We start from the raw sequence: 18,808 nt of genomic DNA on the forward strand, positions 1-18,808 counted from the left end.
AATATGCAGGGAGTGATTTAAGTGGAGACTGTTTTGCAGACTACCTGCTGGGCACCGTGGTCTCCACAAGTGCCTGGCTACTGGATTTGGTGAAATCAGCATGAAGCTGCATAAATTACTCAAATTATAATTTACATTTCATTAGTAGGGCTGGGACTGAAATCTCTAGGCCTGTATGGGGCAATCTTTCCACCATTTTAAAATCATTCGTGCATCTTCTGTGCAAGTAGTTATGCAAACAACAGCTGTTGCACTGAGATAAAAGCAGACCAATGGTATTAAGTAGATCCGAATTAAACGTCAAGACAGACCAATGCCAAGAAGCAGGAATGCACACAAGCAACATATGGTCACCAAGTGATATACTTCTCCACAAACAATTTCAATATCACCCCACCTTCCTAGTTCCCAGTTTTGGAAATAAACAAGTGCATTCAGCAGGTTTCAAAAGGCAACTGGTAAGTTGGGGTCGCCGTGATAGAAAATGGTTTAAAAAGACTGTGACGTAGAGGAAATAGAATTACATAATAATTCACCACAGAAAAAAAGTGGTGATCTTCCTGCCAACCGATAAAGGCTGATTGCGCCTCACTGCAGCTACTCCCACACTTCCTGCTCACTGAACAATGACTCACCAAATCAGGCCTTCCCATGAAAATGCTGCAAAACAATTCAGAGAAATTGGTGCGTTGGGAACAAGGCAGAGTCTGACATGGGGGGTGAGCAGGAGCTGATGCTGGCACAGTCTTTGATGACGACACCCACCCCCGCCCCCCAAAACACAGCCCACTCAACATCAAACATCCCAGTCATTCACTGAGCTATCAAGCCAGAAATACTCGAGTGATATTTATTCTGGAGGCTTTCAAGAGATCAAATCACTAAGTCAGCACTGTGCCCAGTCATTCATTCAGTTAGGTTTTGGTACCACCACCCTGACATTTTCACTTGGATGCTGCATCAGAATTCCAAGGGCAGGATTGGTGGTGAAGTTTGAAAATCAGCACTGCTGTTCAAAAGTGACTAAAAAAAACCTAAAGTGTTGTATCATGTAAATTAAAGTAGAGCGCCTGATGAGTAAAGATAGTGGTTAACACCACAGAATGGCAGTGATATGAACACACTTAGTCATGAGGGGCAAAAATTCATTAGCTGCAATGGAATAATGGCTCTTCAAGCTACAATTAATATTACATAATGGCCAGCTAATACACTGGAATAGAGGGAGTATAGTGGAAACATCTGGAACTAAAACAAGGGCAGTTATAACCAAAGATATAGTAAACCACAGACCAATTTTCTGTTATCAAGTCACTGTTGTAACTTTATCACAAACCGAATCAGTGATAACATTTGCTCCATAGACTCAATTTTGTTGTTTCTCAGTCACTCCATCCCCATTTACAGAGGTCCCAACATCTACAACTGGGCATCGCCAACTTACCATCGTAATAGAAGGTAACATTATCTGGGAGTGGCTCATAAGGTGGAGCAAACACTGGGCCTTTATGTTCCAGAAATTTCCACTTCACACCATCAGTGTAACGCTCTTCCTCCCACCTGCACATGAGGGAGAAAATGAGAGTGAGTGATTGAGCAAGCACCCAATTTCTCTGGAACACGAGAGTACATCTAGCAATCCTAGATCACACTGTAACAGATAACTAGCAAACCATATACAATGAAAGCTTTATCAAAAAGTTGTGGGTGTAGAAATTATGCAAGTTCTCTATCTTTGTGCCCCCACCCCCAGTACCTATAAATGTCTACAGAGTGACCACTGGTAGAATTCATACAACCAAGTGAAGTTTGTGCTCACCTACACGCATTTCCTGGCATGAGTCAGTTAGTCCATCACCTGCGCAGCACCCTTGCCAAGCGGGATCTTTTGTCCCCATTTCCAGTAATTTCATTACTGTGTGAGTGTAAGCCTACTTGTGACTAATAAATCAACTTTACCTCATTTTTGCCAGCTCTTTGCACACTGCACAACCGAAGATGATGGACACCCGTCTTGAACTCAATTCTGGCTGACTGGGAACCAGCATGTAATACTCGCCTTGGGGTATCTTAATAAGAACGGTGATCAATAATATACACCAATATGATGAGACACCCCACTAAGAGCTTTGCATTTACAATTTGGAAATTTCTGGGGAGGAATTTCCAATGTTATTTCCAACTGAGACCAAGAAACACTTCAAGAAGAAAAATTTCTATTTGAAGGGTCAAAAGATGAGGTATATTTACAAATCATGCACAGGAATTGGATGTACAATAGCATCAACAGGCAGTCACCGGTATCCTGGAATCTCAAATTTAATCGCAGCTAAGATCAGGCTCTCAATATCACACCCTATCACTGCAGTTTCCCATGCACCAAGTACATTGACATTTCATCTCCTGACTTGGCAACTGGGCATCACAAAAGACTGGACACATTTTCAGAACACAAAAATATAACTGCCTAACCAAAAGCCACAAATCACACATTCCATTCATGAAATGGACATGAGGAAAGGCAAACAATTCGGTCATTAAAAAGTCGAGAAAAGACAGGAAATTCCCACTTCAGCTGCTGTTGGTTAATCAAATGGTTGTGTAAAGTTCATCAGGGTTTCGTCTGTCTTATCACACAAGCCACATCATGGTTGTGCTGTGTCATCACTGGTCAATATGTGAGACAACTCAAGGAAGTGCAAGCAAGAGACAGAAGGTGTGGGAACTGCTCCGATTGTACTCACAGGACCAGCAAAAACCCACAGAAACACTGACAACAGACCTTCAAAATAGCTTCCGTGTGGTCAGAAACCAGAGAGCTGCATTTGAGCTGGGGTAAATTTTTTGCATCTTTCAGTTTTTTGTTAACATTCTAGTTTAAGTCGGCATTGAAAAATCAGACAGAGGTGATAAGGTGACAACTTAAAAAAAAATTATGTTCAGAAACGCAGACTCAAAGGGCAGTGAAGGAAGGAAGGATATTCTTGCATTGAAAACAGTCCATAGAAGGTTCACTAGGTTGATCGCAAGTGTGGAGAAGTAGGAGTTGAAGAAGTTCATTTACGAGTCACAAGTAAGCTTACATCAACACTACAATGAAATTACTGTGAAAATCTCCGAGTCATACAGAATGGCGTCTGTTCAGGTACACCAAAGGGGAATTTAGCATAGCTAATTCACCTAACCAGCACATCTTTGGACTGTGGGAAGAACTGGAGCACCCGGAGGAAACCCACACAGATATGGGGAAAACGTGCAAATTCCACACAGACAGTTCCCAAGCCAAGAATCGAACCCCGATGCCTGGCGCTGTGAGGCAGCAGTGCTAATCACTCTGCCACTGTGCCGCTAAGTAGGTTGGGGCTGTATTCATTGGAGTTTAGAAAAATGCTATATAGGATTCTAAGGGGGCTTGACAGGGTAGATGCTGAGAGGCTATTGCCATCTGTGTGAGTGTCTAGGACCAGAGGGCACAACCTCAAGGTAACGGGTTATCCATTTAAGGCAGAGATGAAGAAAAATTTCTTTTTTTTGAGGATAGTGAATCTGTGGAATTGTTTACTGCAGACAGCTGTGAAGTCAGGGTCGTTTTAAGTATGTCTTAGGCTGAGATTGACAGTTTTTTAAATCAGTAGAGGAATCATGGGAATAAAGTGGGAAGGTGCAGTGGAGGATTATGTCAGATCAGTCATGATCTCACTAAATGGCAGAACAGACTCGATGGACCAAATGACCTACTTCTGCTCCTACATCATAAGGGCTCGGAAGTCAGAATGCCTGCTGCTTCTAGGCCCTCATGGCATGCCAGCACATATTATTTAGCCCAATAACTTTCAAAAGCAAATTGAATAATAGCTCCAAGAGGGAGCATGTGTAGGGATACAGGGAAAGGGTAGAGAGTGTAATGAAGTAGGTACTTCTGTAAAAAGCTGGCACATCAATGAAAAGTCCAACAGCCCCCTCTGTGCTACATAATTCTAATGTGGTGGCAGCATGCGTCAGTGGAAAAAGTTATATTCCTACCCTTGATAAGACAAAACAAAATCTCTTCTCCAAATTCTCAGCTATTGAAATATCTAGGTGGAGGAGAAAGCCTTTGACAGGCTCATATCTAGCAGTAGACTGAGATCTGCTTAACAGTAGCATTAATGGAGGCATTGGGAGCAAGTTACTTCAAATCACTGAGCAGAGTTTACAAAAAGACAAGACACTGCACCACTCCAAAAAATATCCTTTTCACCCAGTTAGAATTTGACTGAAGCTCCAGACATGTCACAAGGCATAAAACTAGCTACACAATTCAGCACAATATTGACAGTTTTAACAAAGAAGGCTTCAGATCGATGGTTTAGTCGGGGTTGTGTGAAAATTGAGAACGCTGTGGCAAAGTGAAGGAAGTTTCATGTAATTCTACAGACACAAGGTGACAATGTCTAATATTTTCCAATATTCATATTACCCAAGTCTGGTCACCTCATCAAAAACGATTAAGCTAGTAACTTTAAACTGGATCACTAGCGACGGAGCAGATGCAAAGTGTGTTCTACGATGAGGTCGCCAAAGATGAAAAGAAGCAAGATTACAGCATCATATTAGAAAGCTGAGAATCAGCGCTGTACTAACACAGGAAACCACACCAAACAAACAGTACCCTCAGTTCTAAAGGGCTTAAATCAAATATAAGTTTTTTTATCCCCAAGAAATTCTAAGGAGACAATTTAAAAGGCTGGTTGTATCTTTTTGATACTGGAACCAAGTCCTTTAATCCTATTCATGGGGTAGCTACATCCGAAACTGTCCAATAAGCACATGTGCCTTTCACACAGGAAAATGTTCCCAAGCCCTTCACATGAGTGCAATCAAATAAAAATCATTGCAGAGCTGAGGGAAGAGATACTAGGACAGGTGACAAAGAGCCTGGTCAAAGTTTCCAGGAGTATCAGAGCCTTTGTTAAAATTAATTCTCCAGATGCGAATGTCACTGGCAAAAAATGCATTTATTGTCCATCCTTAATTGCCCTGGAGATGGTGGTATTGAGCCACCTCCTCGAATGAAACCAAGTAACTAGTTAGGCTATTTGAGAAGGAAGTCAAAGGTCAGTGAAATTGGACAGACAGGAAGAAGCGATGGCAGACCCTGACACTGAAGATGCAACCATTAAATAATGGGTAAGCGATGAACGAGTGCAGAATTGAAAGATTGCTAAGTTTTGAGGGAAAATTTAGGAGCTTACAGAGAAAGGGAGGAATAAGGCCAATGAGGGATTTGGACAAGTTGAGAATTTTAAAAAGGGTGTAGCCAGGCTGGGAGCCAGGTCTAGGTGTGCAAGTTAAACACAAAGTGTTTTTAAGTTCAGATTTAAAGAATAAAAAACTATTGCTTCATATCTGACAGATGTGGTCAGACCTTAAAAGTTTTGGAAGGCAAATGAAAAACCTTGACCGACCAACCTATAAATCCTGAGAAGTGAATCATGAGTGTGTGCTGGAAAATGGCATTGCGCACATTTCTGCGCTCGTTTCTATCACCGTTGGGAGTTGTCTGGTTAGAAGAACAAGTCTCAATAACGAAACCCAAACAGCCAGCTTTTAACGCCATTCTTATATTTGAGACCACTTAGAACAAGCGAGTAAGAGCTCAATGCAAACGCTTCCTTCTCTTGAACCACTGTGTACGTCATAACCACTTCAACTCTAGTTAAGCAAATAAACAGGAAGAAAGATGTAATGGTGGTGGTTTTTGGGGGGCGGGGGGGAAAAATGGGAAAGCAGCACAAGCTTCGTCCGGAATCAGTGGTGACTTTGAAGAGAAAGATAAAAAAAATCACATCACTCTAAAGCATCAAGTCATTCTAGGATTTCCCCAGTGAGCATCTAGTCACAGAATTATTGGAGCGAAAAGGCCATTGATTCTGGCCTGAGTGAGGGGCAAGGAAGAAAGCAACAAAATATAAAATAAATACAGGATTCAACAACCCATGTAACGTGTTCTAGAGAACCTCACCATTTCCATTTGTCCTCCTCCTCTTTCTTCTTCTTCTTCACCTGCCCAGAACTTTCCACTTTAACTTTGGACTTTTTGTTCTTTGTATCCTACAAGGAAACAAAAAGGGACTCAGTGAAAGCATTAACACTCCCAGGAACTGAGTATCTCATCATGCCTGAAGGAATGTCCACGTATTCAAAATACAATGAATTGCTTTGAAATTCAGTTGCTGTTGCTGGGGCCAATAGGATGAAGCATAGGGAGGAGATAAAAAATTCACAAGAGTACTGGAAGCAGCAAACAGCAATTTGGGGCAGGGGATGGGGGTAAGCAAGGCACACTAAGATGTGATTGGACTGCATGAAATGCCCAGTAACAACATGGACAAGCTGCAGGTGCAAGTAGACAGACAGATGGAATTAAGATATATTAATAATAATAATAATAAAGATCTGGCTAAAACAATGAACATTTAATATTCCTGGTTACAAAACATTCAAGAAAAATAGAGAAAGGGGAGGAAAAAAAATGGTCAAAGACATTGTTATAGCACAAAAGAAGGATGACGTACTTCAACATTCAAAGCCAGAAGCAATTTGGTTAGAATTAAGGAACAGAGGAGTTGTTGGATGGAATGCTACAACCAGAAATAGAGAAAAGGAGATGGAGGAGCAAAGTTACAGGTAAATCGAAAAAAGATGGACGAAGCTCAGAGCAGTGATAATTGGGGACTTCAACTATCTCATTATAGATAGTAACTCTGCAATGGAAAAGGTGGTGCACAAGTGCGGGCGGAAGACTGTTCTTGAACAGCATGGCTCCAGCCCAATGAGGAAGGAAGTACCACTTTATTCCAAGGAATAAAGTGCAACACTGTGAAAGCATTTGGGAATGTGGGAACTAATGATCATTTCATCAGGTTTATAATAGTTATGAAATAAGACCGGGGGGTGGTGGTGCGTGCGTCCGTCCACGGGGAGTGGAAGAGAGGAGAAATCATCGGTGAACATATTAACCGAAGGTGGGTTAATTTAATCAAGCTGAGAAGGAATCCCAGTGGATTGGAATTGTAGGTTAGAGATAAAACAATAAATGAGTGAAGGAAAGTGTTCAAAAGAGGAGATAATTCAAGTGCAGGCTAAACACATTCCTACAAAGGAATGAAGGAAGGGCATACAAACCAAACTTCCTACTTATCTGAAAAACTCACAATGAAACAGAAAAAGGAAGCTCATTATAGTAGCAGGTTTATAATTGAAGAGCTGAAAATAAGGGGAAAATGGGAAACAAGACACAAAGACAGTATGAGAATAGATTACCAGTTAATGTGAAAGAGAACTGTCTTTTATAAGCAAAATCGCAAATGGGTAGTTGGAAGGGTGGAGCCAATTAGGAATTGAGAAGGCTGTCTTGTAGAGGAAGAGGGCATGCCTGACATATTAAATTAATACTTTGCATGTCTCTTCAATAAAAAGGAGGATTCTGTCAATATCAGAGCGCAGGATACAAAGGCAGAAGTGCATAAAGGGTGGAAAGCACTCCAAAGAAAGAAAGCCACATTGTATGGATGGGATTCATCCTGGGTTACATCAGAATGAAGGAAAGGAGCAGCCCTAAAAGATTCTGGCCACAATCTTCCCACGGTTAATTCCACACGTTAGGAGGAATGTCAAGGCCTTAAGATAATGTACAGAGATTTACAGATGAGGGACTTCAGTTACCTGGAAAAATTAGAGCTGTTTATCCCCAGCAGAGACGGTTGAGGAGATTTGATTGATGCAAGGAGGAACTCTATCTAATAGCAGGTAGCCAAGAGGACACATTTTTAAAAAGTAATTAACAAAAGAGCCAGAGTTAACTCGATTGTCACCTTGTGTCACACACCTCTTTTTTTTGTAGATGTGGTCACTAGATTTTATGGGTTCTTGTTTTCCCCTCCTCCCTCTCACTTGTGTCACTTCTGGTTCTTTTGTTAATTACTTTTTAAAAATGTGTTAACTCGATTGTGGTCAAAGAAGCACATCAAACAACAGAGGCCAGGTTTCAGGCCCTGGACAGGAAAGAAATTATAGAAAAGGGGAAAACAAGACGGGCAAGAGTCAAAATCACTTAGAGTGCTTCATTAGGTTCCCCTGTCTTTAAGTACTTCAAGGTGAGCTAATAAATATTCACCAAAACATCACATCAGATGCCACTTCTTCTCAAATCCTTCCCAAGATTTCAATATGGATCCAAATTGCTGCTTGAAGTTGATTAGGCATTTTGTGACCTATTTGCAAAATATAAACTGCCTTCATAAAGCATGATGGGTCCTTTGCCAAATCACAGCCTCTGTGGAGTGTTTTACACCAAATTAGGAGCCATCAACAGCAGAATTTTCTTAGCAAGGCAGTTCACTCAAAGGTCATTAGAAAAGGACTGGACTCTCCATCCTTTCAATGAACCTTAACAAGTGTTCGCATAAGCACGAAACAACTTTAGAACACCGAGTTTAGAATAATTTACATCGCACAGAACATACAGAGATCAACAGGAAATAAGAAAATGGCACACTTACCATTTCAGATTTTCTCTTTTTGGCCTTCTTTAGGTCTTCTGATTTTATCTTCTTGGGTTTAAAATCAACACTAGGGCAGACAGAGATTGTATTCATGAGAACTTTTTCCCCATTTGCTCTTTATAGACTTAGCATGCAAGGCTCAGGACAATGACAATGCAGCAAAATGAAATCCTGACTTTGATTTTTAGTGCCTTGTTTCGAGCAGAAAGGACACCGTTCCCATTCTCTTTTGCAGCTTGCATTGTGCTACTATAATCCAAAATACTGCTGCAGTTTATACGAAACACAAGTGTTGATTTAAAGAATGGAAGTACAGTGAAAAATCAGAGAAGTAAGATTCATCTCCTGTTGTCCAGCCACGTGCACATGCACTCTGTTCTTCATACAGCCACATGCTCCTGCCAGTTTTATTTAGCCTGTTCAGTTTTCCTTCACTTTGAAATCTAGGTAAGTATTTGATTTCATTCTCACCAACTCATTCTCCGAGACCATCCAGACACAGCAGGAGTAAGCCATGATTTTCTTATCTAAAATGGACGCTTTTCATGTGTAGGCCTACAATCAAGTGCTGGCAAACAGGTTGCTCATGAGCACCAAGCACTGTCTCTAATACACAGAACCTCTCACCTCTCTCAAGCCCAAGGTCCTCCAGAGCCAACACAACCAGGAAAACAACCTATTCCTGTGCCAAGCAAACCAAGCAAGATTAAGACTGCTGTAAAATATTTACTTTTTTCACATCTGTTAATGGGAAATGGGCATTACTCGCAAAGCCATCACTTACTGCTGAATCGAACTAAATCTGGTTGGTGGGGGAAGGGGGGGAATGGACTTGGGAGAATTTCCACCACACCCCCCAACCACAGATCCATCTGAGCCTGCCCTCCCCAGCGGAAGGTCAGGAAGGTGCTGCAAGCTGTCCAACAACTGCAGTAAGTCGTCTCACAACACCAGTCCAACAGGACTTTAACCTGGTGTTGTAAGACTTCCTACTGTGTTCATCCCAGTCCAATGCCGGCATCTCCACGTCAACGAGTGCAGGTCGTAAGGATGGTGGAGAGACAGCAGGTTTCGGGTGCAGATCGCATTACAAGCCCGACGCCCGAATTTACCGCGATTTTGCACCCGAATTTTTGGTAAAAATCGTGCCCTTAGTATCTCTTTACGAACCTTTGGCAGCCACCTCCCAATGTCCAGGAGCATTTTTTAAAAAAAAACATGGTTTAGAAAGATCATGGAGGGAAGTTCTCATCTTAGTGGAAAATTCTAATTTTAGGGTTTCAGCCTTGACTCAGAGATACTCTGAAACTTATGGTCAGGAGGCCAGGATGCAAAGTCCACTCCAAAGAACTGACCATAAATTCTAGGCTGCCACTCCTGTACATACAGGTCCGGACACACTCAGTTGTGATGAGAAACCAAGGCTTTATCTGAATTCTCAGACCAAAGGTTAAAGTCTGATGCATGCATAAACACACCATCTTTCTTCTCATCTATTGCTGCCCAGGGGATCTTATGGGTAGAACTATGCACAACATGGCAAACTAGCTATTCTTTGTATTCTTCTAAAACTAGCACCACACCATTAGATTCCACCCCCCCAGCCCACACTTGGAGCACTGCCCTTCCTCTATCTAGCACACCCCTACATTAAACCCTACAACGATCTTTCTAAATTTTCTTTCCAGTACATCGCACCTTCAAATTCTTTTTTTTTTGCATGGTCGCATACACACTATCTAAAGTATCTTGCAGGGTATGTTCAGGACTGCTGCATGGCTACACTTAGCTTGCAACGAACACTGCTCACCCAGTAAATGTTATAATGGATACAAGGAATATGCAGCACTTTAAGGAGGAAACTTACTCGTCATCTTCACGGGCTCTCTTCATTGGCTTGTTTTCCACTTTAATGGATGGGATGTAGTCATCGTCTGGCTCTTGCTTGATACGAGGAGGGCTGAGGGTTGGGAAAGGAAACACAAAAAACGAATTTTCAGTTCTTGTACGTAAGCGAGTGGTACATTTCATAGCACAGACTGCTTTAAATAACCACCTACCCATGAGAAGGGCAACTGCTAGATTCTAAATATAGCAATAGTGTTCATGCAGCCAGAAACTGGAAGTTCAGATGAATCTAGTGATGGAATCATAGAATCCTGATAGTGCAGAAGGAGGCCATTTGGCTCACAGAGTCTATACCTACTCTCCAACAAAGTATCTTAACTCAGGCCCTTTCTCTGTAACTCCACAAATTTACCCTGCTAACCCCCCTAACCTAGACATCTTGGGACACTAAGGGGTAACTGATCATGGCCAATCCACCTAACCTACAAAACTTTGGAATGTGGGGGGAAATCCACACAGATGCAGAATGTGTGCGTGGAGTTTGCATTCACACATGGCCGGAATCAAACCCAGGTCCCTGGCGCTGTGAGGCAGCAGCGATAGCCGCTATGCTACCAGTTCAACAACATTTCAGAGATCCCTGGAGCACATCCACTCTTGAAAGGGGATAAGATTTTTTTTTTCAAACAGTAAAGTCAACTGTACAACCTGATTTTGGTTGGTAGGGGTTGAAACGTAATATGTTTAACCTGACTGCTGACTCTTGATTGCTTGCCATCCGTACGAGTTACTCTCTTCCACCTGCCCATCAATTCAACTGTATCCAAGAATTTCAGCCTTCTTAAAGTTCACTTGGTGGGGAGCTTGCGTTCTAAAAGCCTTGGATCAAACACACTTCCCCTCCGCTCCCCCATGACTGATGGCTGACAGATTAAAAGGACGCTTCCTTACCTTGTGAAACCATTCTCCTTCTTTATTCTATCGCCAGAGCCACTACTCGAAGAATGAATCTTATCCTTTTAAAAGGAGCAAAAAGCACACAGGTTAATAATACTACCACAGCAGGGATTTTTCTTTGCAAGCTTTCGAAAAATTATTCAGTCCCAGGGTATGGGCATTGCAGGTGTTTATTGCCACCCCTTAATGTCCCAAAAAGGCGACAGATAGTAAGCCACTTTCTTAAATCTCTGCAGTCAGAGTCAAAAGAAATTTACAGCATTGAGGGCCTGAATATTTAGTTCTCCGTTTTGATCTTCTTGTAACCAGGCTTCTGCAATTAGTCTTAATATGTGCCATTAATTCACTTATTTTGTGCCAAATACTACATGGATTTAAGTGAAGAGCCATTAATTTTGACTTATCACCATTTGACCCTATTTGTTGCTAATGTTTGTACACTCTGCCCCTTTCTTTAGAGTTACCTTTTGGACTTATTGGGTTTTGTCATCATGGAGGATGGGGATGTTCAGAAACTCCTCATCCAATTTGTTGTTTAAAATTGTTCATTATTCATGATTGGAGCTTTGATTCAATCCGCAGGTTGCAGAATCACCTACTTTGTAATATGACGCTTTCGTAGCATACAATCCTGCGTGGTAGTTCTACCATGTTGTCACCTCATTTTCAGGTGTGCCTGGCAAGCTCACCAACACCCATCACTGAACTGGGGTTGGCCCCCTGGCTTAATAGGACTGGAAAAAGAGTGAGGTATCAGCCAGTTCATGAAGTTAAACATTGGCGGAATACAATATTGCAGTTGATGATGCACAACTCTTCACAGATGCTAGTTTTGAGTTACTAGATTGGTTCTCAATCTATTCCATCCAGCACAGTGCAAATATCACATCATGATTAAAGTGATGAGACTCCACAAGGGATGCAGTGGACATTACTACCAACACCATCATGAACAGATAACGTCTATGACGGTAAGATTTGCAGTTTGTCCTCAATACCTGTAGGTTGAAACAAATGACAATTGGCTAATGATTAGCTACCTCCAACTCAAATACCTTTTCCTCCTTCCTTTTCTCCTTGTCCTTATGTTTGTGTTTGTCAGAGCTCCCATCTCTGTGCTTTACTTTGTCTTTCTCACGTTCTTTATCTTTGTGTTTCTTCTCCGAAGAATCTCTGTGCTCACTGGAAAAAAAGAGAGGGGTGGTCTGGTGACATTGGGATACAAAACTAACACTGCAGGTTTATATGCTTTGGGAGGAATATTGCTTCTGCCAACTTTCTCCTCTCCTTCTCCAACTCATCCTCCAATGAGCCCAAATAATCAACGAACTTGTCTAGTGGGTAATGCAGGATTCTTCCAGCAGAGCTTAACCCTTTAGATATTCTAAATACAAACACTTGACTAATTTTAATCTAATTCAGAAGTCAGCAAGCAGACAGAATCTGGACAACGCCTGACATTACATAATCGTCCGATTTTACACTCTGTTGAAGTTAAGAATAAATATGCATTCTGCCCCTATCCTGTGGGCTTCCCACCTGGCCAGTTAGATTAAATTTACTTACACAGTCAATGACTAGTGATTAAGAATGAGGGTGTTGTTTATTTTCTATCTGCCACCCTGCTCCCGTCCCCCTCCTGCTACCCTCTACAGCTCACGTATACAAAGACCGACAATTTTAAAACAAATGTTAGTGTCACAAGTAGGCTTACATTAACACTGCAATGAAGTTACTATGAAAATCGCCTAATCACCACACTCCAGCATCTCTTTGGGTACACCAAGGAATAATTTTAGCATGGCCAATGCACCTAACCAGCACATCTTGCAGACTGTGGGAGGAAATCGAGCACCTGGAGGAAACTCACGCAGACCCGGGCAGACACCACACAGATAGCGCTCTAAGGCAGGAATCGAACCTGGGTCCCTGGCGCTGAGAGGCAGCAGTGCTAACTACTGTGGCACCGTACCACTCATGGTCATGTACTTGCAATCATCATAGTTTTGGTCACCTAAGAAAACACACCAAGAATCATAACGGCAAGAATCCAAATGTCCACCGCCTGGCAGAACCTCAGTGAAGAGGTTTTTGTCAGCACAACTATGCTCCTGCAGAAGTTGGCTTCAATTCAAAAGGCTCTTCATCAAGTGGCAAAGACATCAGGAATTAATGTTTAGACAGAAAGCACATATCCAAATTTGACGACGACACAAAGATGGATAGCAATCTGATCAGTGTAGACAGAAGTATAAAATACAGAGGTCGAATAAAACTTTGGTCAATGGAATTATACGTGATCATCCACTTTGGATCAAATAATGGTTCAACAGGGTACTTGTAAGCAAGTAGTAGTTGCAGTCCAAAAGAAAGTTTACGGGTCAAGGTACATCGATTTTTAAAATGTCTCAGCTGCTAGCACTTTCACCTGAGTCACAAAGTTCCAGGTTCAACCCCCAGTCAGTACAAAAGCCTACACCAACGTTCTAGTGGAGTACTGACAGAAAGCTGCACTGTTGACAGTGCAGTGCCATCTTTGAATGGCAGGGAAGACCAGGGAATGCTCAGGTGAATGCAAAAGATCCCATAAGGATTATTTCAAAGAAGAGCAACGGAATTGTCCGGGCTAATACTTAGCTAAATTGGCTGCCAGATTTCTACACTTCGAAAGTATTCAATTAGCTGTGCTTTGAGACAAATTGTGGTCACGGAAGGTGTTATATAACTGCAAGTCTTACAACGGGTAGAGGGGATCATTAAAAAAAGGACTATTCTAAAGGTCAGCATTCCACATTGAGACAATCAGAATACAACGGGTTAGAGGCCATGTTTCAGCTACACAGACCCCTGGTAGACCAAGCCGGAAGTATTGTGAGCAGTTTTTGGCAACACACCTTAGGAAGAAAATACTCGCCTTAGAGGGACAGCATTGTAGGTGAATAACTGCAATACAAGGGTTAACCTCTTATAAAAGATTAAGATTAAAAACGTTGTCTTTCTTGAAATTTAGGTGGTTATGGGGCAAGTTGATTGAAATTTCAAGTGATCAAGGGGAACAGAGCGAGTAAAGAGAGAAATTATTTCTGTTGGTTGGGCTGTTTAGGGCTAGAGGCAGAGTCTTGAAATTAGAAGCGGATCTTTCAAGGAATGAAATTAAAAAACATTTTTACACAGGGTGGTATTAATGTGAAACTTGTCTTCTGCAAACAGCAAAGCTAGATCAAATTGTTAATTTTAAGAAATGGAGGTATGTAGATTGCTAACCAAAGGTATTATGGGAAATGAGGCAAAGGCTCATTGTATGATGGAACTGGCTCCAGGGGTTATATGTCCTATTCCTGTTTCTAGGTTTTATGCTCCAATAATATTTTTTGATTTGATATATTGTCACATGTATTTGTATACAGTGAAAAGTATTGTTTCTTGCGCATAACACAGACAAAACATAGAGAAGGAAACGAGAGTATCCAGAATGTGTTAAAGTCATAGCAAGGGTGTAGAGAAAGATCAATTTAATGCAAGGCAAGTTAATTCAAAAGTCTGACAGTAGCAGGGGAGAAGCTGTTCTTGAGTCGGTTGGTACATGACTTCAGACTTTTGCATCTTTTTCCCAAAGGAAGGTGGTGGAAGAGAGAATGTCCGGGGTGTGTGCGGTCCTTAATTACGCTGGCTGCTTCGTCGAGGCAGCGGGAAGTGTAGACAGAGTCAATGGATGGGAGGCTGGTTTCACTTTGGCCAAAGGTTGCCTTTCAGCTCCATCTTATGTTTGCAGCATGGCCCAGATAAACCACCTCACTGCATGTGCTGAGTTGTTCAGCACAACAGCAAGCATCAGAACCAGTTGGTTGCGGGTAGCAGCAGAGGCTCAGGAATAGCTCCAATCAGTTACAGGGGTGTCCTGGAAGATAACCCAATACCAAGTTTCTATTTGGACTATTTTGTTTCTAATAATACCCACACACATCAGTCATCCATTCCTGCAGCGCTGTCCTGATTGGATAAAGCAACACATGATTATGAGAACGAAACTGAATCTGGTGGCTGCAATGCATTTCAACGGGTCCACTTCCCCAAAGCTTCTTCCCAGAACCAGAAATGCTACCATATAGGACAAGGGCAACAGGAACACCTTAACCTCCAACTCCCACAAAATCCCAAATTTGGGCACAGAATTTTCACTCAACTGTCACTGGGTCAGAAATCCCACAACACTCTACCCAGGAACAGGTGAATCTCAGCAGTTCACAATAGGAGACGAGACGCCAGGAGAAATGAGGAATGAGTTCTAAATGCTGGGCTTCCAGGCGATGCACACATCCAGGAGAATTTAAACAAAATTCTAGGGAAGCTAATACATTTACTCACACCATTTTAACTGGTTAGCTATCCAGAGAGTTGTTACTGAGTGGGTTATATTGGGGCTCTAGGCTTACTTGTGAGCAGAGGTCCAGAAGGTTTTATTGCAATCACTGGTGTTGGGTTTCATGTTGTGCAAAAGCTGATTTATTACATTATCCAAAGGACTGTGTGTCGAATGAATTGAATACAGCTTGCGTAGCTTTATCAATCTTGAAATGATCCACACAATTTCAATCTCAGTTTTCCCCCCCACTCCACTCTCCGCAACATGTACTTTCTCCAGTTAAGTGAATAGGCTAAGAACTGTTCCTAGGTCCATACCATAGTACTGGCATAAAGTCATTTATGTTACCCGTATTTCTACAATTCTGGAACAATCAGAAAACAATACTTAAAATCTCTGGGACAGCATTTCACACCATTACACTGAGATGGAGTGAAAAGCCCATTTGTGAAAGAAATACGTAACCAAACTTGGAGTTGAGTGGGTGCTGAAAAGGCATACTGGAGGGACAGGCTGAAGGTAATTGGATTATTGATGATGGGGCAGTAAGCAACACAATGAGGAAAGATGCAAAAGAAAAGAAAATGTCTCCTATACATTCAGCTTTCCTCGAATCTCTGCTCTCGTTTCAAAAGAAAAATTACCTCATTTCAAATGGTGTGGCCATTCGTCAGCGCCAATACGTCCTGCTCTTACTCAAGATCTTGTCAGTTCAAGTTTAATTGAAGTATTAAATTACCCTTTCATTGGTGATGCACAATACTCATTGCATGATACTGAATGTTTCATACAAGTCAATGGCCCCACTGATAAGTACCTCAATTTATATTTTTCCCCTTAAGAAAACAATTGGCAAAGGCTCAAAGCCAGTTGTGTAATGAACTTCAGTACAAGATAAAAATGGTTGCTGCATTTGATTTTAGCATTCTCTCTGAACCAGTCAGGTTCAGGCACCTAAACAGGAAGGTAGAAGGCAAGTTGCCATGCTAACTTCGCACAGAGAAAAGGTGGCCTCAGCTTTGGAGCGCAGCCTCAGGCTGGGTGCCATCATTCCCACTGCACAAAACACAGCCAGGGTTTTTCCTTGCTGGCAGGCGACTCTTGTGTTGCCACCTCAGTCAGCCTGTTGCCAACAGTCCACCTAGTTCTAAAAACAGTGCTCCATTGACATTTCACCGCCCTCCCAGAACTCACTGGCTGTCCTCACTGACTGCAGTCTGTCCATCAAAATTAAATCCTGAACAAACACTGGTTAGGTCCAGGAACCTTAAAAAAGAAAGACACTGGAGAAGTTAGCAATGAGAAAAGCGTTCAGCTGATAAAAACTGGTACCGCTGCAACTTAAACCTGCCTGGTTGACAATACATGCAATCTGTTAACCATAATGATCGTACTTTTGTATTCTGTGCATTAACTCGTTCCAAACATTTATCTATATGAATAAAGAATCGGGGCATTCTTCTATGTTTACATTTTGCTAACTGAAATTCATTTCTTCTGATTCTACTGTCCAGGAGCAAATCAGATTTATCTTACTGACACAGATTATTTCAGCTACTTTGACGATTTGGCCTAACTAAAATATCAAGGCTGACACTCCGGTGCAGTATGGGGGGAATGCTGCACTGTCAGGGGTGCCATCTTCTGAGCGAGATGTTAAACCAAGACCCTGTGTGCTTGCTCAACAGAGATAAGAACATAAGAAATAGGAGCGGGAGTAGGCCATCTAGCCCTTCGAGCCTGCCCCGCCATTCAGTAAGATCATGGCTGATCTGAAGTGGATCAGTTCCACTTTACCGCTTTCTCCCCATAACCCTTAATTCCCTTGTCTATCAAAAACCTATCTACCCGTGACTTAAATATATTTAGCGAGGTAGCCTCCACCACTTCAACGGGCAGAGAATTCCAGAGATTCACCACCCTTTGAGTGAAGAAGTTCCTCCTCAACTCTGATCTAAACTGCTCCTCCCTTATCTTGAGGTTGTGCCCTCTAGCCCTGCTATCCTTTCTAAGCGGGAAGAATCTCTCTACCTCTACCCTATCCATCCCCTTCATTATCTTATACGTCTCTATAAGATCCCCCTCATCTTTCTAAACTCCAATGAGAACAGACCCAGTCTATTTAGTCTCTCTTCATAGTCCAACCCCATCATCTCCAGTATCAACCTAGTGAACCTCATCTGCACTCCCTCCAAGGCCAATATATCGTTCCGCAAGTGCGGCGACCAAAACTGCACACAGTACTCCAGCTGCAGCCTCACCAGTACCCTGTGCAGTTGCAGCAAGACCTCCCTACTTTTATATTCAATCCCCCTCGCTATGAAGGCCAGCATCCCATTCACTTTCTTGATCATCTGCTGCACCTGCAGACTGGGTTTTTGCGACTCGTGCACAAGGACCCCCAGGCCCCTCTGCACCATAGCATGCTGCAGCTTTTCGCCTTTTAAATAATAATCCCTCCTACTATTATTTCTTCCATAGTCTCTGTGTGGAACTCAACTTCCATAATCCAGAGTGGCTCACTTATACCAGAACTGATCAAGTGTAGAGAAAAGTAAAGTTTATTTATTAGTCATAAGCAGACTTACATTAACACTGTAATGAAGTTACTCTGAAAATCCCCTGGTCGTCACATTCCGGTGCCTGTTTGGATACACGGAGAATTTAGCATGGTCAATGCACCTAACCAACACGTCTTTTAGACTGTGGGACGAAACTGGAGAAACCCATGCAGACGTGGAGAGAATATGCAAACTCTACACGGGCAGCAACCCAAGCCGGGAATCGAACCTGGGTGCCTGGCACTGTGAGGCAGCAGTGCTAACCACTGTGCCACCATGCCACCCCACTTAAGGACTTATCTGCCAGACTGGGCTAGCTGCAGGTGATGAAAGAATAAACAAGAGGGAAAAGCTTACTTGGCCTTGGTCTCACCAACCTATATCTCGCAGATCCAAGGCATTATTAGTAAGAGTGACCGCTGCACAGTCATTGTGGAAATGAAATCCATTCTTCACACTGAGGGTACTCCATTGTGTTGTGTGGCACTATCAAATGGGATAGGTTTTGGAAGCTCAAAACGGGGCATCCACGA

The 18,808-nt window shown here is 42.3% G+C and overlaps 1 protein-coding gene across 1 annotated transcript in view; it reads right to left on the reverse strand.

Annotated features, from left to right (window-relative positions):
• top1a (DNA topoisomerase Ia) overlaps positions 1-18,808 on the reverse strand; it is a 74,209-nt gene that overhangs the window by 30,983 nt on the left and 24,418 nt on the right. The window contains exons 4-9 of the mRNA XM_080204690.1: positions 12,407-12,533; positions 11,346-11,410; positions 10,414-10,506; positions 8,544-8,613; positions 6,005-6,093; positions 1,445-1,560 (exon numbers count right to left, since the gene is read on the reverse strand). Of these exons, the coding sequence (XP_080060816.1) occupies positions 1,445-1,560; positions 6,005-6,093; positions 8,544-8,613; positions 10,414-10,506; positions 11,346-11,410; positions 12,407-12,533 (560 nt within the window). The remainder of the gene's footprint in view (positions 1-1,444; positions 1,561-6,004; positions 6,094-8,543; positions 8,614-10,413; positions 10,507-11,345; positions 11,411-12,406; positions 12,534-18,808) is intronic.

Source organism: Carcharhinus amblyrhynchos, chromosome 16, assembly GCF_965287045.1.
Source record: "Carcharhinus amblyrhynchos chromosome 16, sCarAmb.v2.hapA, whole genome shotgun sequence".
Classification (NCBI taxonomy): domain Eukaryota; kingdom Metazoa; phylum Chordata; class Chondrichthyes; order Carcharhiniformes; family Carcharhinidae; genus Carcharhinus; species Carcharhinus amblyrhynchos.